At 45.8% G+C, this 15269-nt stretch overlaps 1 protein-coding gene across 5 annotated transcripts in view; it reads left to right on the top strand.

Moving 5' to 3' along the window:
- LOC119461067 (SEC14-like protein 2) overlaps positions 1-15269 on the top strand; it is a 44876-nt gene that overhangs the window by 18829 nt on the left and 10778 nt on the right. For 3 of the 5 annotated variants that reach the window (XM_049672546.1, XM_037722246.2, XM_049672549.1), the window contains exons 7-9: positions 920-1001; positions 5014-5094; positions 7192-7278. In XM_049672546.1, the coding sequence (XP_049528503.1) occupies positions 920-1001; positions 5014-5094; positions 7192-7278 (250 nt within the window). The remainder of the gene's footprint in view (positions 1-919; positions 1002-5013; positions 5095-7191; positions 7279-15269) is intronic. The other 2 variants (XM_049672547.1, XM_049672548.1) reach the window with 2 other exon arrangements.

The following is a 15269-nucleotide window of genomic DNA, read 5'->3' as shown; positions in this document are numbered from 1 at the left end:
GGTTAGCGTAAACGTTAGCGGGTCGGCACTAGCGAGTGTGCAGGCGAGTTCGGTCAACCCGTCTGCTGCAAGGGCCAAACAGCTTGGCAAAGATGCATGTAAATGCAATCCAGTCAGCCTGGGCCCACTCAACTTCTGAATTCTGAACTTCTGAACTCAGGTTGAGCTCAGACACACAAAATTGCAACAAAAGTGCGCGATCGTCTCTCTGCACGCACAAAATTCACGTTAGGAACTGTCGACCATTCCGAATTCCGTCAGGCTCATGTAAGCCTACGTGCAAGAGCGCGAAGCTTAGTCGATGCATTCGCCGTACAAAACGGGGTAGCACCTGCTCGTTCATTTTTGAAAACAACAGCGACTCAACAGCTATTGAAAGTTGGTGTCGTGTCATTTCTTAACTGCCCAATGGTGAATTTTCCTTATAACCGCGACAAACAGTTTACGTTGCCAACGGCTTTGTGCAGACAGTAAGCTCTCAGAGGCTGTCTTGGAATCACAGAAGGTGGGCTGTTGGTTGAACGCTTCCTGATTAATGAGTTGGAGTGTCACAGTCAGGACTGTCAGCTTTGTGGCCGTTGTCCATATCAGCTATTGTGTAATGCCATAATCTCAATACATTTAGTCGCCGCAATTGCTGCAGCTGCTGAACTATAGAGCGGAGGACTGATTCATCGCTGTAAAAATGCAGGCTGCAACACTGACATACATGATCTTCAGTTTTAGAGTGATTCTGCAGGATATACACGGTAGAATCTTTGCGCGTTGCACTAGAATGAAGCAGAAATGTACGCCGATATCCTTAGTGTTACGTTCGCGTAACAATATTAAGACAATTGGCGACCTTTGTCGCCGTCCCTTGCACAAAATTGTGTGATTGTGACTGGTCAACCATGACTGACCCTGGACGTACGCGCAGAACGGGGGCCGCCGTATCGACACAATGTACGTTGTGGCAGACATGGAAGGGTTCTCCTTCTGGCAGCTTTCATCAATAGAAGGTGAGCGTCACGTCGACGTTTTTCAATTCCTTGATCTTGGGCTAATCTTAAAGCAGCTCAGCGAGGGCACACCTCGCTCTTCCCTTTGGCTCAGTTATTCGCGGTGCAGGGGCAGCCGTACCGTCTATCGTGGATGGCGGCTGTGAATGAGAGTCACGTGCACGCGTGCGGATATATACACGACCGAATTCACGTGTGCTTAAGTTTTTGTAATACGGAATACTTTAATACTACTGCAAGCAATGTCAGGTTATAATGATTTTACGTCATGTCGTTACGTGACTTGTATCGTGGAACCCTGCTTGACTCGTTTCTTCAGGTGGTCCTCCCCGAGCTGACACGTGCACTTGTGTAGCTTAATATTGCTGCCTTGCAACAACTTAAAACACTTTACTGCACTTTACGACGGGTGGCCCTGAACCACGTGTACTACATAAGTATGAGCGAAATCTTTTTTTTAATTGTTTTATTACAATTTAGACCAAGACTAGCCTTAAAGCATAACGTATGCTTATATGTATGCCGTGAGTACAACTATGTACCCAGCGATTGTGCAACCAGCGATCACAGCTGTTCGAGACACAGTAGCGTAAGCCAACTTGCAGTAGGAGACACAAGTTTTCTGCTTGCAAGCCGGGACAAGTCCATACTAGATGGTAGACATCTGCTTCCGTCACTACAGAAGAGGACAGTGTGGACATGTTGCACCCAATGGAAAATGCGGTGGGTTCCATACAGATGTGACAGCCGGTGTAAGGGCCACCCCACCCCGAAGCCACATAAGCATAACTTCCTCCGACCTAGTTATAGGTGACGAACGAGGAAGCAGACACACGGTCGGATGAAAGCGCTTGTGTCCCGCCGGAGGTAATTTTTACAGGCTTGGAGTGAGGGTGAGGGACTGAGGTGGAAGGGGGAACGGACGGAACATATTGAGTAGGAGGGATTTGTGCCAGCTGGTCAGCAGCAATGCTGTGAGGATTCACAGCATGGCCTTGCATCTAGTGTACGAGCGACATCTGAGCAAGTGCACAGTCTGTCTTACATGGCCCCTTCTGCCCTTACGCTTTGTTGTTCTTTGACGCGGCTAGCCTAGAGTCGAACCGCGTCTGGGTTCGCTGCTAATATGCTGATATGTTGGACTATATTTGCCAACGTATCTCAACTGAGCCAATAAAGTGGACGCGAGGAGTGCCGTCGCGGTAGCTTAACGGTAGAGTAATCAACCGTGTGATGTGGAAGGTGTGGGTTAGCCTCCTAACTGTGCCAAGTTGTCTTTTAAAGCGAAGCTTTATTTTACTCTTTCTTCGACTTCCTCCTGCTTCTGCTGCTGCTACTGCTGTCTTGCCGAATAGATCTTGACGAATGCGTAGGTCACACTGTAAGTAATGTCGTCCTAATGCCGTCGTAGTCGTCGTACCATTCTCATCTCTGCTGGTTGCTGGCTGCAGTCTTGCTAGATTGGCTGGTACCGGACATAAGGGAAACAAACACCGGATTTAGTGCAGATCAAGGCGACCCGCGTTGGCAATTGATGCACGTAAGCGCCAACTGTAGCTTCTACACCAACGCACCGTCGTCATCATTTCATCACCTTCATGTAACTGTGATCATTCCTTCGTTGCCATGTCATCGTCATCCTTATGTCACCTTTACTATGTCGCTGTCACTGCATTGTCATATGGTCATCACGCCGCCATATTCAAGCAGTCGTCGTCGTAATGCCGTCGTCATTCCGTCGTCATCAATCCCTCGTCGTCATGCCATTGTCGTCAACGCATTGTAGTTACAGTCCACTATCGTCATACATTCGCTTCATGCCGTTATCGTCCCGCTGTTGTAATCATTTCATCTTCCTCATCCCGCTTGCCGTCATAGCGTCGTTGTCATTCCAGCTGCTTCATTTCCTTCGTCACATCTGCGACATCACGCCGTCGTCGTTTGTCGTCATTGAATCGTCGTCATTCCTTCGTAGTGTGGTCTCTACTTGCAAATTGTCCCTAAGCCTGCACAGAGTTCTTCACAAAAACCAATGAAAGATTCGCTTAAACCGATTGTCACAGCGCGTGAAATCCGCAGATGTTTGAAATAGGGGACCTAAAATTAGTCTCACACTACTCACCCTGTGTATAAAAGTATCCAAGCAGGTTCTTTGCTCACCGCACGTGCAGTGCCTTTGACGCTATTTTTTATTCCCTTTAATTTTACTCTTGCTTATTACTTCTACATTTCAATGAAAATGCTTTCCCTGATGTTGTACGTTGTCGTTTGGCTTCATGTTGTCGTAACTATGAGTAAAAAAAAAAAATGAATCCCCGAGTTTTTTTTCTTATTCTTTGCGCCCGTGGCCTGAAGAAGGAGTAGAAGTCTCTGTAGGCGGACGACAGTGTTCCCAGCACCATGATAAAACAGCGTGCTTGACACTTTGCCAAGAACACTGTCGCTCACACACGCCGATCCGTTCGGCGCTACAGACGCGCTAGTGACGTGAAATCTCGTGAAAGTGAAAGCTTCCAGAAGAATATGGTTCGAGAATATTGCTTCGAAAATTTGCGAAGCATCGCCATTAATATCGCTGCCACGAAGTTCCTCAAGGTTCCATTTATTGGAGACAAAACTTCCAGAAAGAAACCGTACGCACAGCTGGATACACTTGAAACAAGCTCATGAAACATTTCCTCACCGAGCTCAGGGAGGCAGGCAGTTCACTTTGTCATTTATTATTCGACGGCGTCTACTGTGCTGTTCGCTGTTTGCACTGGAGAGCAGGATCGTACATTATCCATCTTATCAGGTGAGCAAACTGGCCAATCTGGCCAGGATGTTTTCCAAGCCCTTCTTATTTTTTTACTTCGACTGTTCGACTCGCTTATTTCGAAAAATCAAATATCGCCCGTGCTTTTCTAGCTGCGCTGCCGCCCATCGGTGTGAGCAGCTGCTGAAGCTACTTTCCTGGTACAGAGGAAAATGTACTTGAAGCCATCAGAGGCATGCATTTGATTATCCAGCGGTGGAGTTCGCTCTCTTAAGAGTTCTGCATAAGTTTCACTAGACCCTTACTTTAGACTTGATGTAAACCAAACTAGCAGTGTCCTGCTAGTTTGGACATTAGCAGTGTCCTGCTAGTGATGTAAACCAAGATCATTGTCGTGTTAGTGATCTTTAAACTTGGATCACTAGCAGGGAGAGGCCTTCGTCCTGCAGTGGACATAAATATAGGGTGATGATGATGAAACCAAACTAGGCCAAGTGATTCTGAAAATAACGAACTAGAGGCCACATTGGCACGAAACCTTATAACGTATACTCAAACCTGTCATGTTATCATTACTACGGTTGCTGAAAAAAAAAATGCGCGCGTAGGCTCTGTTGACGACCAATTTTTACGATAGAGATATTTGCTCCCTGACGTTCACAAGCTGAGAATAATTGTAAGCTTTTCACAGTTTATTGTAGTACTTAATTTCAAGCCGAAACCATATCACGATCCCGAAAGAAACAATGTCGAAGACCACTTGGCGACACCGAATAAAATTTGGCAATTCGATTTTTGTGAGGAATACAACACATTGTATTCACCTATACGTCGTGTCAATGTCTTGTTAGAAAAGTGCCGACACAGATATATGTGGTAGACGTCTATACTGCAAGCTGCTTTTATGTACCAGGCCATTCTTCAGAACCAACCGTGATGCCTTAAATATGACCTAAAGTTGTTATATTCGCAGGCAGAAAAGCTCCAGCCTAAGCAGAAACTTCATAAATATATATTTAGCGCTGAGTTTATGATAGTAACTACTCGAGTTTCCTTTTTTTTTTCCCGGTAAAATACGGACTGAAGGCTACCGCAGTATGATTACAGCTTGCAGTCTATGCCCTGTAGTTTGTTCGAGCAGGACTCTAGAGGTAAAGTATAAGGTCCATCTCAGTCATTTGAAGTTCTCTGTATGAAGCTGAATACTCTATACAAAAAGTGTGAGACAAACGTTTTTGTTTGCACTGAAACATGCAGTGGTGTCTGCGATCTCTGAGGCAGTGCGGTTATACGAGGCCAACTACCCTGAGATTCTTGAAGAAGCATTTGTCATCAATGGTGAGAAGTGTTCTTCATATTCAGAGGAGAAAGCGTGCATTTTTTTTTTTGAATGAGGATCTAAAGTTGCAAGAAACAGCAACAAGCTCCCAGGACACAATCGCTGCCGAGGATCAGAAGAGCTTTAACTTTGGAGTTATCGGGAACAGTTCTAACCTATCGAAAAAACTTATCCTGCTATAACACGCGTAAACTAGAAGTATGGAAGGTTTCGAGTTTAAGATATAACTATGACTGTCAAATGTTGAGCGACAACCTGCGAAGACTACTGAATTTGTACGAAATAGCGGGCTGTAATTCACACGATTGAACCCTGTCTCAGTTTATTTCTTTAGCGCTGCTGTTTGTTGAGCGTGTTGGTATGCAAACTTGTATAACATAGCGCGTCATGGTGTATACTTCTCCCTTTTGTACCCTTTTGCTTGCGCAAATATCTTATTCAAGAATTTAATTCTCTAACGCTCTCCCTTCTTTAGCGCTTACTATGTTAGCGCATGTTGTGAAGATCAGATGTTCTTTTTGTTTCTTGCTGCAACATTTATGTCCCTAAACAAAATATTTTCAGTAATACTTTTCAAAATTCAATTAGTTGCATGAGTCCTTCTGCATATGTGTTTGTAAAATATGTAACGTGTGTGACGCCATGTAGCCGGATCCGATGTAACAAAAGGGGTCAAATGTATCCCTCAACCCGCGTCTGTGCGGCTTTTTCCTCGACGTCCTTCATTTACTTTTTTGAGTGAATGAAAAGAAAGCAAGAAAGGAAGAAAAATAGTTCGTCGCAATACAGGGATTAGTCAGATCGGGGGTGAGACGGCTTTTATTACCCAGTATAGTTATTAATTCAATGGGACAGCAACGATGTGAAGACGCTCGCGGTGAGGTTTCGCCGGGATGGCAGTTGGTCAAGTTGGGACCTGTTTCGAAGAAGTGTACGACTTGTAACATAAAGGGCAGAGTGGTCGTGACCCACGCTGATCAAATTGCGCAACGCCATTGAATAAGAATTGTTTGGAATTCAATCGGAAATATTTGGCATCTCTCTTAGACCTTGCCTTGTTTCTGTGCGAAGTCGCTTCTTGAACTAAGTTCTTTTCTTTCTTTTGTCCATAATTAATTCAAATTGCTGGCTGTGACGTCAATCTTGCCACACACTATTAGGCCGGCTTAGGGCGCTACCTACCGCAATTTTAAGTTTCCCCGCTGCGTTTACGATGCGAAGTTTCGATTCGCAGAATTCTCTTGTGAAGTGCAGATGACTGTTCTTTCTTTCATTTTAGATAGTTATGCAATGAATCGATGAATTCTGGAGTTTAACGTGCCAAAACCACGGTTTGATTATGAGGCACGCCGTATGGGGGGACTCGCGGATTAATTTTGACCACCAGGAGATCTTTAACTTGCCCCCAGTGCACGGGACACGGGCGTTTTTGCATTTCGCCCCCATCAGAGTAGTGGCCGCTGCGGCCAGGATTTGATCCCGCGAACTCGTGCTTAGCAGTGAAACACCACAGCCGCTAAGCTACCGCGGCAGGGTATACTTATGGAAGGTTTTATGGCGCAAAAGCAACTAAGGCTATGATGCACTAGGGAAATTTTTTTATAGCCGTCCTTTAAGCTAAACACAGAATGGTAGGAGGCAATGTGCAACAGGGAAGTTGCAAAATTGAGGCAAACGTGAGCACAAATTCGTGTTGAAGTATCTGGAACCACAACTGGCATAAACAAAGTGAGGAAGGGTAATTTACTTTCGTTGGATTGAGCACGACGTTTCTAAGAACGGTGAAACGAAAAAAAAGAAAGCTGGTTTGACAAAATGAAACCGGGATAGGTCACCAAACCAGGGGATGAGGCGGACACCAGATTGACGCCACAGCACCGCAAAGCTGCGCAAAGCTTTGTAAGTAGATGCTATAGGACCAAGTAGGTCAATGCTAGGTGGTTGCGGCCCTTTTACGCTCTTCTCATTGTAGTTCTCATTGTAATTTGTCTTGACGACAACGTTGCTAGTGTAACCGCACGAGCCATGGTATCTGCGCAAGTGTACGTAGGGTCAGTGGTGCGTATAGATGCAATACATTATGCTCGGAATTTCAGCCCCCAGCTTGTTTCCCGTGCTGTGGAACATCGTCAAGCCTTTGCTGTCTCAGAGGACAATAAGCAAAGTTAACATCTTTGGAAAGGGTGAGCATTGCTTCTGCCGGACTTTTTTGAAACGCGCGCTTTGAATGAAACATGCAAATAAAGAAAGAAGGCCGTCGAGATCGGCCTGCAAGAGCTTGATTCAGGCAGTCGAAAGTCTAAACTCGAGGTTGTTGAGACTGTTATTGCGGAATGTCAGGCGACTTTTAATGACATTTCGTTTTAAGGTTTGTGACACCGACAAGACAGAATCTATACCATTGCCCTTTATAGTTTTGTGAAGTGTGCGAATAGGAATTTCTTTTTTGAAGTGTAGGCCTGTGTTTTCATCGTTGTGCAAATTACAACCTAACTTGTACCGTATATTTGCGCAGCGCGGTGCTGATAGGGTTGCAGTTTATGAGGGCGTATGATACGTATTTCATCTTTGTTAAATATGTTATAAAATAGCAAACTTCCTTTTATTGCGATCGCAATTATATGGACACTCAAACAGGATTTCTGCCGTCCGCGTCGCCGTCGCCGTGAGGTTCCGTACTACGTCAACGGCGATGAAATCGTCGCCGTGGTAAGTGGTTCTTGAGGGAAAGGGAAAGGTTGGCGCTATCTTCTGCAGCCCTTGAGGGAGCACGGCTCAGCGCCAGCGTCGCCGCGCGCCGGACGCTGTATGTGCGAGTGAAAGGGCGCGAGGGACGCGCGCTTTCACGGGCAGTGAACGCAAAGCGGAGAACAAACGCGCGTTCTATGCCGTGCTCCCTGAAGGGCTGCAGAATTAAGCGTCTCTTTCCTCCTTTACAGTCACCACATATATATAGAACAAACGCGACTTCTTCCGTCGCGCGAGAGGCCGTGGGGGGACGGGAGGGAGGAAGGGAGGGGAGGCGACGTTTAGCTGCGGCACCAAATGCGTATTTATATAAAAACGTTGCGAGGCGAGAAGGTGGGTAAGATTTCCGACGCTGCTCGACGAGTGTCCCGTTCGTGCGGCGTTGGTGACTGTTGCCAGGGCCTCTACGGGCGGCTCGGAGGTTTTCGGCGAGATCAGAACGGGACACTGATGATGATAAGTGGTTCTTGAGGGAAAGGGAAAGGTTGGCGCTATCTTCCGTGCTCCCTCAAGGGCTGCAGAAGATAGCGCCAACCTTTCCCTTTCCCTCAAGAAGGGGAGGCGACGTTTAGCTGCGACACCAAATGCGTATTTATATAAAAACGTTGCGAGGCGACGAGGTTCCCGTTCTGATCTCGTCGAAAACCTCCGAGCCGCCCATAGAGGCATTGGCAACAGTCACCAACGCCGCGCGCGTTCGGTGCGAACGCGGGCAAAATGGCGACGGCGTCGACAACAGTTCTGCGCGTTGCTGGTACTGCTACATGTCCAAGTTTATACAGCTGATAACACTACTATCCTTACTCCGTATAGCGCTCTACTAAGTTGCTGTCGCAATTGATGCTTCGCCTTTCGGGTGAAACTGCGACATTTTTTTTTTGTAATAAAATGTTCACTCTTGCGTCGGATGTTTTAATGCGATAGCGTTAAGAACCCCTTCTCACAGAAAATACATTGTCGGCGCCGGCCTCCGGTGAGCGAAAATTACGATATATATATTTAAGAATATGTACATGCCACGCCTCGCTACATGATACGCGGAATATGCGAGTGATATTGCCACATCACTCTATCATTAGAGTTATATTTAATAATACTAATATATATATATATTTAATACAAATGTGAAATTGTCCGAATCTCGCGTAAGAAACAAAAAGGTACGATAAGTCATATATAGTTCAACAGTATATGAAAAGCGGTAAGGTGGTATTTAAGCAAAATAGTACAAACGTGCGGGTTGAACAATGTACAAAAAAGCGGTGAAGTGTCGAAACGCCGCACGCATTTTGTGCGAACGCGGGCAAAACGCCGACGGCGTCGACAACAGTTCTGCGTGCTGCCGGTGCTGCTGCATGTCCAAGTTTATACAGCTGATAAAGCTACTATCATTACTCCGTATAGCTCTCTACAAATTTGCTATCGCAATTGATGCTTCGCCTTTCAGGTGAAACTGCGAAAACTTTTTCGATTGTTAGTTGATTCAAGAAAACGCTGAATTTCGTTCCCGCCATTTGTGCGCCTTATAGGCCGACAGCCAATGCATTTACGAAGCGCTCTCGCAGAGGGTGGTTGCCAATAATTTCGAATAGAAATCACTTCTTACGATTGATCTTGATTGTGGACGGCGTGTTGATTAAAATGCGGATGCGCCGTCGTTGGAACGTTTGTCACTGCGGTCCTATTGCTGAATTGCCTAAATTGTGAAAAATTATTAGTGGAAACACCGAAAAGTAAGCAGCACAACTTTGAAGGTTCATGTAGATATAGCGTATCTAGTGTCGCGATGAATAGCTGGCTCCTTTAGCAAGTATCTACTCACTGATTCCTTCCCCGTGACACGTGACACGAGGCCTTAGCAATGAGCCCTCACCTGTTCGTTCTTTGTCTTGATCCTTTGTTGCGTCGCGTATCACTTTGCCCATCGATACGCGGCTTTCCATTGCCAGGCCAAGGAGAAATAAATGTGTCCGCATATGCAGACGACGTGTCCCTCTACTTGAGAAACGAAGAGAGCTACTACGTCTTCTTGCGTTTATTCAAAGAATACGCTGAATTATCCGGAGCCCTTTTGAACAAAAGCAAGGCGATGGCCTTCGGGAACTTCGCATCCGCCCTTGACGGAGAAGTCGAGTGGGTAGCTGGAGTCAAAGTCCTGGGAGTAGTGTTCCTCACGTCCGGGGAAGTGGCGCAGGTGACGTGGACAGACCTGCGTAAGAAAGCAGAAAAGAAGGGGTCAGTGGCGTCAAAGTTTTCGTTGACGTTAGCCGAGCGCAGCTACATAGTGAAATCCAGTGTTTGCGCGGCATTTTACTACGCAGCACGCATAGCGCGTCCACCACGCAGGGCTTCACAGAGGCTAGCCACACTCTGCGGTTCTTTCCTATGGGACAACAAGACAGAACTAGTGGCACGCCCGCTCCTTCGGCTTCCAACGGAACTAGGAGGTTTTAGTCTGCCTTGCATCAAAACAATGAGTTCTGTTCTCGCACTGCGAGGTTTCTACGACCTTGTGAACAACCCGGAATACCCAGGCAGGAAACTGGTAGATTACTTTCTGGGTTCCTCTAGAAAGCTTTTCTTACCGGAAGAAAGGACAGGTTATACGGCGGAACAGCCACCGCCATTCTATAAATATGTATGTAGTACCCTCCAATCCCTTCGAACAGCTTTACCTGATGTCGAGTTAGTTAACGCCCCGGCAACGGAGGTGTGCGAACGTTTAGCCGTTGAACACTTGTCGCACGAAGAACTGCAGAGGTGCAGGAGCGTCAGCTGGCGCAGTCTGACTTCGTCAGCCGTACCCGCCGAGGTTTGTGACTTCGGATGGAGACGAGGATGGGAGGATGGGAGCATTTGGCCTACGCGGAACCGCACGGCAGCGTGGGGAATATCTCGCAGTTACCGCTGCCCTCAGTGCAGACAAGAAGAAATGTTGCAGCATGCCTTGTTCGACTGTACAGTATCAAAAACATTTTGGCTCTTACTGCGGAGAATGTTCCATGTTCGTATACAGGCAAGGAAACAACTACGAATTCCATTTCATGTTGTTTTGTGGTGCATAGGAGCATTTGTTTTGTGGCGCCAACGAGGATCGGCGGCACTAAAGGGGCAGCCAAATAGAGCAATGTATCCGTTACTACGCCGTTTACGTTAACTCATGCACGAACAAGCGTGCGTAGACTGGATCATTCTGAACAAATTAAGACCAGTTCCTGCGGAAATGGTCGACAAGATTCATAAAGCCCCGTAATGGGCGCATTACTGCGCAGTTGTTACCTAGTATATCATCATCATATCATCATCATCAGCCTAAATTTTATGTCCACTGCAGGACGAAGGCCTCTCCCTGCGATCTCCAATTACCCCTGTCTTGCGCTAGCGTATTCCAACTTGCGCCTGCAAATTTGCTAACTTCATCATCCCATCTGGTTTTCTGCCGACCTCGACTGCGCTTCCCTTCTCTTGGTATCCATTCTGTAACCCTAATGGTCCACCGGTTATCCATCCTACGCATTACATGGCCTGCCCAGCTCCAATTCTTCCGCTTAATGTCAACTAGAATATCGGCTATCCCCGTTTGTTCTCTGATCCACACCGCTCTCTTCCTGTCTCTTAACGTTAGTCCTAAGATTTTTCGTTCCATCGCTCTTTGTGCGGTCCTTAACTTGTTCTCGAGCTTCTTTGTTAACCTCCAAGTTTCTGCCCCATATGTTAGCACCGGTAGAATGCAATGATTGTACACTTTTCTTTTCAACGACAGTGGTAAGCTCCCAGTCAGGATTTGTAATGCCTACCGTATGCACTCCAACCCAATTTTATTCTTCTGTAAATTTCTTTCTCGTGATCAGGTCCCCTGTGAGTAATTGACCTAGATAAACGTACTCCTTTACAGGCTCTAGAGGCTGACTGGCGATCCTGAATTCTTGTTCCCTTGCCAGGCTATTGAACATTATCTTTGTCTTCTGCATATTCATCTTCAACCCAATTCTTACACTTTCTCGATTAAAGTCCTCAATCATTTGTTGTAATTCGTCTCCATTGTTGCTGAATAGGACAATGTCATCTGCAAACCGAAGGTTGCTGAGATATTCGCCGTTGATCCTCACTCCTAAGCCTTCCCAGTCTAAGCTTGAATACTTCTTCTAAGCATGCAGTGAATAGCATTGGAGAGATTGTGTCTCCTTGTCTGACCCCTTTCTAGTATATACTAGAAAGGGGTCAGAAAGGGTACTAGAAGGTATACTAGTATATACCTAGTATATACTAGCCCATTAATGTCTGGCAGGTCAGAACACCTGCCAGATTAATATGCCACCTTAGTGTGTTCCTTTTTTTTTATAATGTGCCTTTTTGATTGTATGTGCCATTGCCGCTAGTATTTGTCTGTTTTCGTGTACATGAATCCGAGTGCACATGTATTTTCATGAATGTCGGTTTGAAATAATCTTCTCTTAAACCTGTATACCTCCACTGTAAATGGGGTCACGGCCGCTACATAAAAATAAAGGTTAGGCCTGGTGCGTGGCGCCGAAACGGCGTCTCGGGCCTAGTTCTCCTCGCGCCCGCTCTTGCGCCACTACTCTGGTACAGCCGTCCACGGAGAAGCGCTCCCACCGCCGCGTTGGTACGCGCGACAGTGACTCTATTCAGGCCGTAAATAACGCGTTTTATTGCGATAGCAATTATATGGACACTCCAAAGCGGATTTCTGCCATCGCCGTCGCCGTGAGGTTCCGTATGACGTCAACGGTGATGAAATCTTCGCCGCGCTCCGGATGCTGTATGTGCGATTGAAAGGGCGCGAGGGACGCGCGCTTTCACGGGGAACGAACGCACATCGGAGAGCAAACGTGCGTTCGGCGCCGTGCTCCCTGAAGGGCTGCAGAATTAAGCGTCTCTTTCCTCCTTTACAATCACCATATAAAAAGAGCAAACGCGACATCTTCCGTCGCGCGAAAGGCCATGGGGGGAAGGGAGGGAGGGAGGAAGGGTCGACGACGTTTAGCTGTGCCACCAAATGCGTATTTATGTAAAACGTTGCGAGGCGAGAAGGTGGGTAAGATTTCCGACGCTGCTCGACGGGTGTCCCATTCTGATCTCGTCGAAAACCTCCGAGCCGCCCCCAGAGGTACCGGCAACAGTCACCAACGCCGCGCGCGTTCGGTGCGTCGACAGTAGTTCTGCGCGTTGCTGGTGCTGCTGCATGTCCAAGTTTATGCAGCTGATAAAACTACTATCCTAGCTCTCTACTAATTTGCTATCGCAATTGATGCTTCGCCGTTCGGGTGAAACTGCGACAAATTTTTTTATGGGGTGGAGGAGGGCACAATATATTGTGCCTTGTAACCGAAAAGTGGCGTGTGATCTTCTTATATATGTATATGCACGTTTTTTCTCTTTCTTAATATATATCATAGCATATTATTTCCCACTTCGTGTGTGCGTGTGTGTGTGTGTGTGTGTGTGTGTGTGTGTGTGTGTGTGTGTGTGTGTGTGTGTGTGTGTGTGTGTGTGTGAGAGAGAGAGAGAGAGAGAGAGAGAAGAACCCCTGTACAACAGTGTCCTGGCGAATGTACAACCGTGAAATAAATAAATAAATAAATAAATAAATAAATAAATAAATAAATAAATAAATAAATAAATAAATAAATAAATGGAATGCGCATCAAATAGGGCCAGGAACATATTGAATCGAATGTAATCTCGAGTAGTTCTCGATTAATGTATAGCCGTTATCACAATTATATAAAACGATGTTGACATCCTAGTATTGCTAACGTTACAAGTTTCATTCATTAGATAGCACGTTATGAAGCATTGTTTAATAAAAAAACAGAATTGTGGCATTAAGCAAGAACAATCATCTCCTTAGTATGAACATACATTTTTATAGACCGCGAATGATCACTCTATAACTCTTAAAGTTTAGCTTCCTAACCAACGTATAGCCTGCTCCACCACATAGCTCTCAAATTTTCCCGCGGGGATGAAATTTAGCGCAGTCTTGCTCCAACTTTATGTTTATTTGGGCACTGTTGACGTTTTTAAATATTCGAAAACTATTCAAATTATACGCGTATTTATGAATAGTGAATATTCCATTTGAAGAACGAATTGAATAGGACATTATTCGATTCGTTAATCGGAAGTTTCGAATATTCACACGCCCTACTAATTTTGTGCCAGAAAGTCGACGAAGCTTATTGGTTGCATTGTCCAGACAAAGAAGCGAAATAGCATTGAAATGCCGCTTCATCTGGTGACTATTTCAGCTCTTTCATTCATAGCAGTGTGCAGCTCCACTGTCTTCATTCTCTGCCTCGCTTCGTGGGGCTTAACAAATTACATAATGACGCAACGGTGCGTGCTTTAGCTGTGATCCAAAGCAAATACTGTCAATTAGTCCTTATGCTGTTCTTCAGCCTGCGCACTTGTTCTACTCTAATACACTGTCAATTAGTCCTTATGCTGTTCTTCAGCCTGCGCACTTGTTCTACTCTAATACCATTTTCTAAATTCAACTTATCATCGCTATGCCCAAGAGCACATTTGCAGCCGGGTGGTTGCATAGGAAGAGGAAGACAGTCCAACAGTGGTGGGTTGGTGCGGAACACGAGGTTTGCTAACGTAGCATGCCCATAAAGGCATTCAGTCTGCCGAAACAGAGCTTTACAGTGGAGTGAAAGAGGATGCGTGGTTCTACTCGCACAGATTTTCCTACGCGTACATACTTTGACTTGAATGTCAGTTTTTCCCGGAAAAACTGCTCGATTGTTTGATTCTTTGTTGCGTGTTAATTATACTCTAAATGTGCAGTTAACACAGAAAGCATAGATTCGCACTTCAGTATACACACCGAATACCTGATTCATAGCATTTCGGCACGGAATACATGTAACATATGGCACGATTCCCATTGGCAATCATCCCGAGGCTTGCACTGAGACAGACCAGGAAATTAAAACCTTTTTTTTTATCTGTGGTGCATGTCCGTGTTCGCAAGCACTCTGATTACTTTCGTTTCCTATCAAGGGGTAGTTTGTTTTGCTTATTTTTGATGTGTGATTTAAACTCTTATAAGAAATTTTATTTATTATCCTAGAGTGCTTGATCATTCTGCTATGTTATGAGGCGCGGACCCTATCAAGCCAGTTCTTGGTATCTTCGTCGGTGGCCTAAACGCCTTCGTGTTCAACTGCCGCTGTAGCTCAGTGCCTATAGCGTTCTGCTGCTGAACACCAGGGCGAGGGTGCGATTCTCGGCTGCGCTTGCCGCATTTCGATAGAGTTCATACAGTATGAAGCTCTCGCGTACTTCCCCCAGTGCAGAGTAGCAAAATGGACAGTTACTATGGTTAACAACCTTTCTGCCTTTCCTCTCTCATTTCTCTCGTATGCATAGATTCAGGCTCTCGTTTTAATAT

The sequence above is a fragment of the Dermacentor silvarum genome, chromosome 8 (assembly GCF_013339745.2).
Source record: "Dermacentor silvarum isolate Dsil-2018 chromosome 8, BIME_Dsil_1.4, whole genome shotgun sequence".
Lineage (NCBI taxonomy): Eukaryota > Metazoa > Arthropoda > Arachnida > Ixodida > Ixodidae > Dermacentor > Dermacentor silvarum.
The sequence above is the reverse complement of the archived record's forward strand: the minus strand, read 5'-3'. Positions and strand labels throughout refer to the sequence as shown.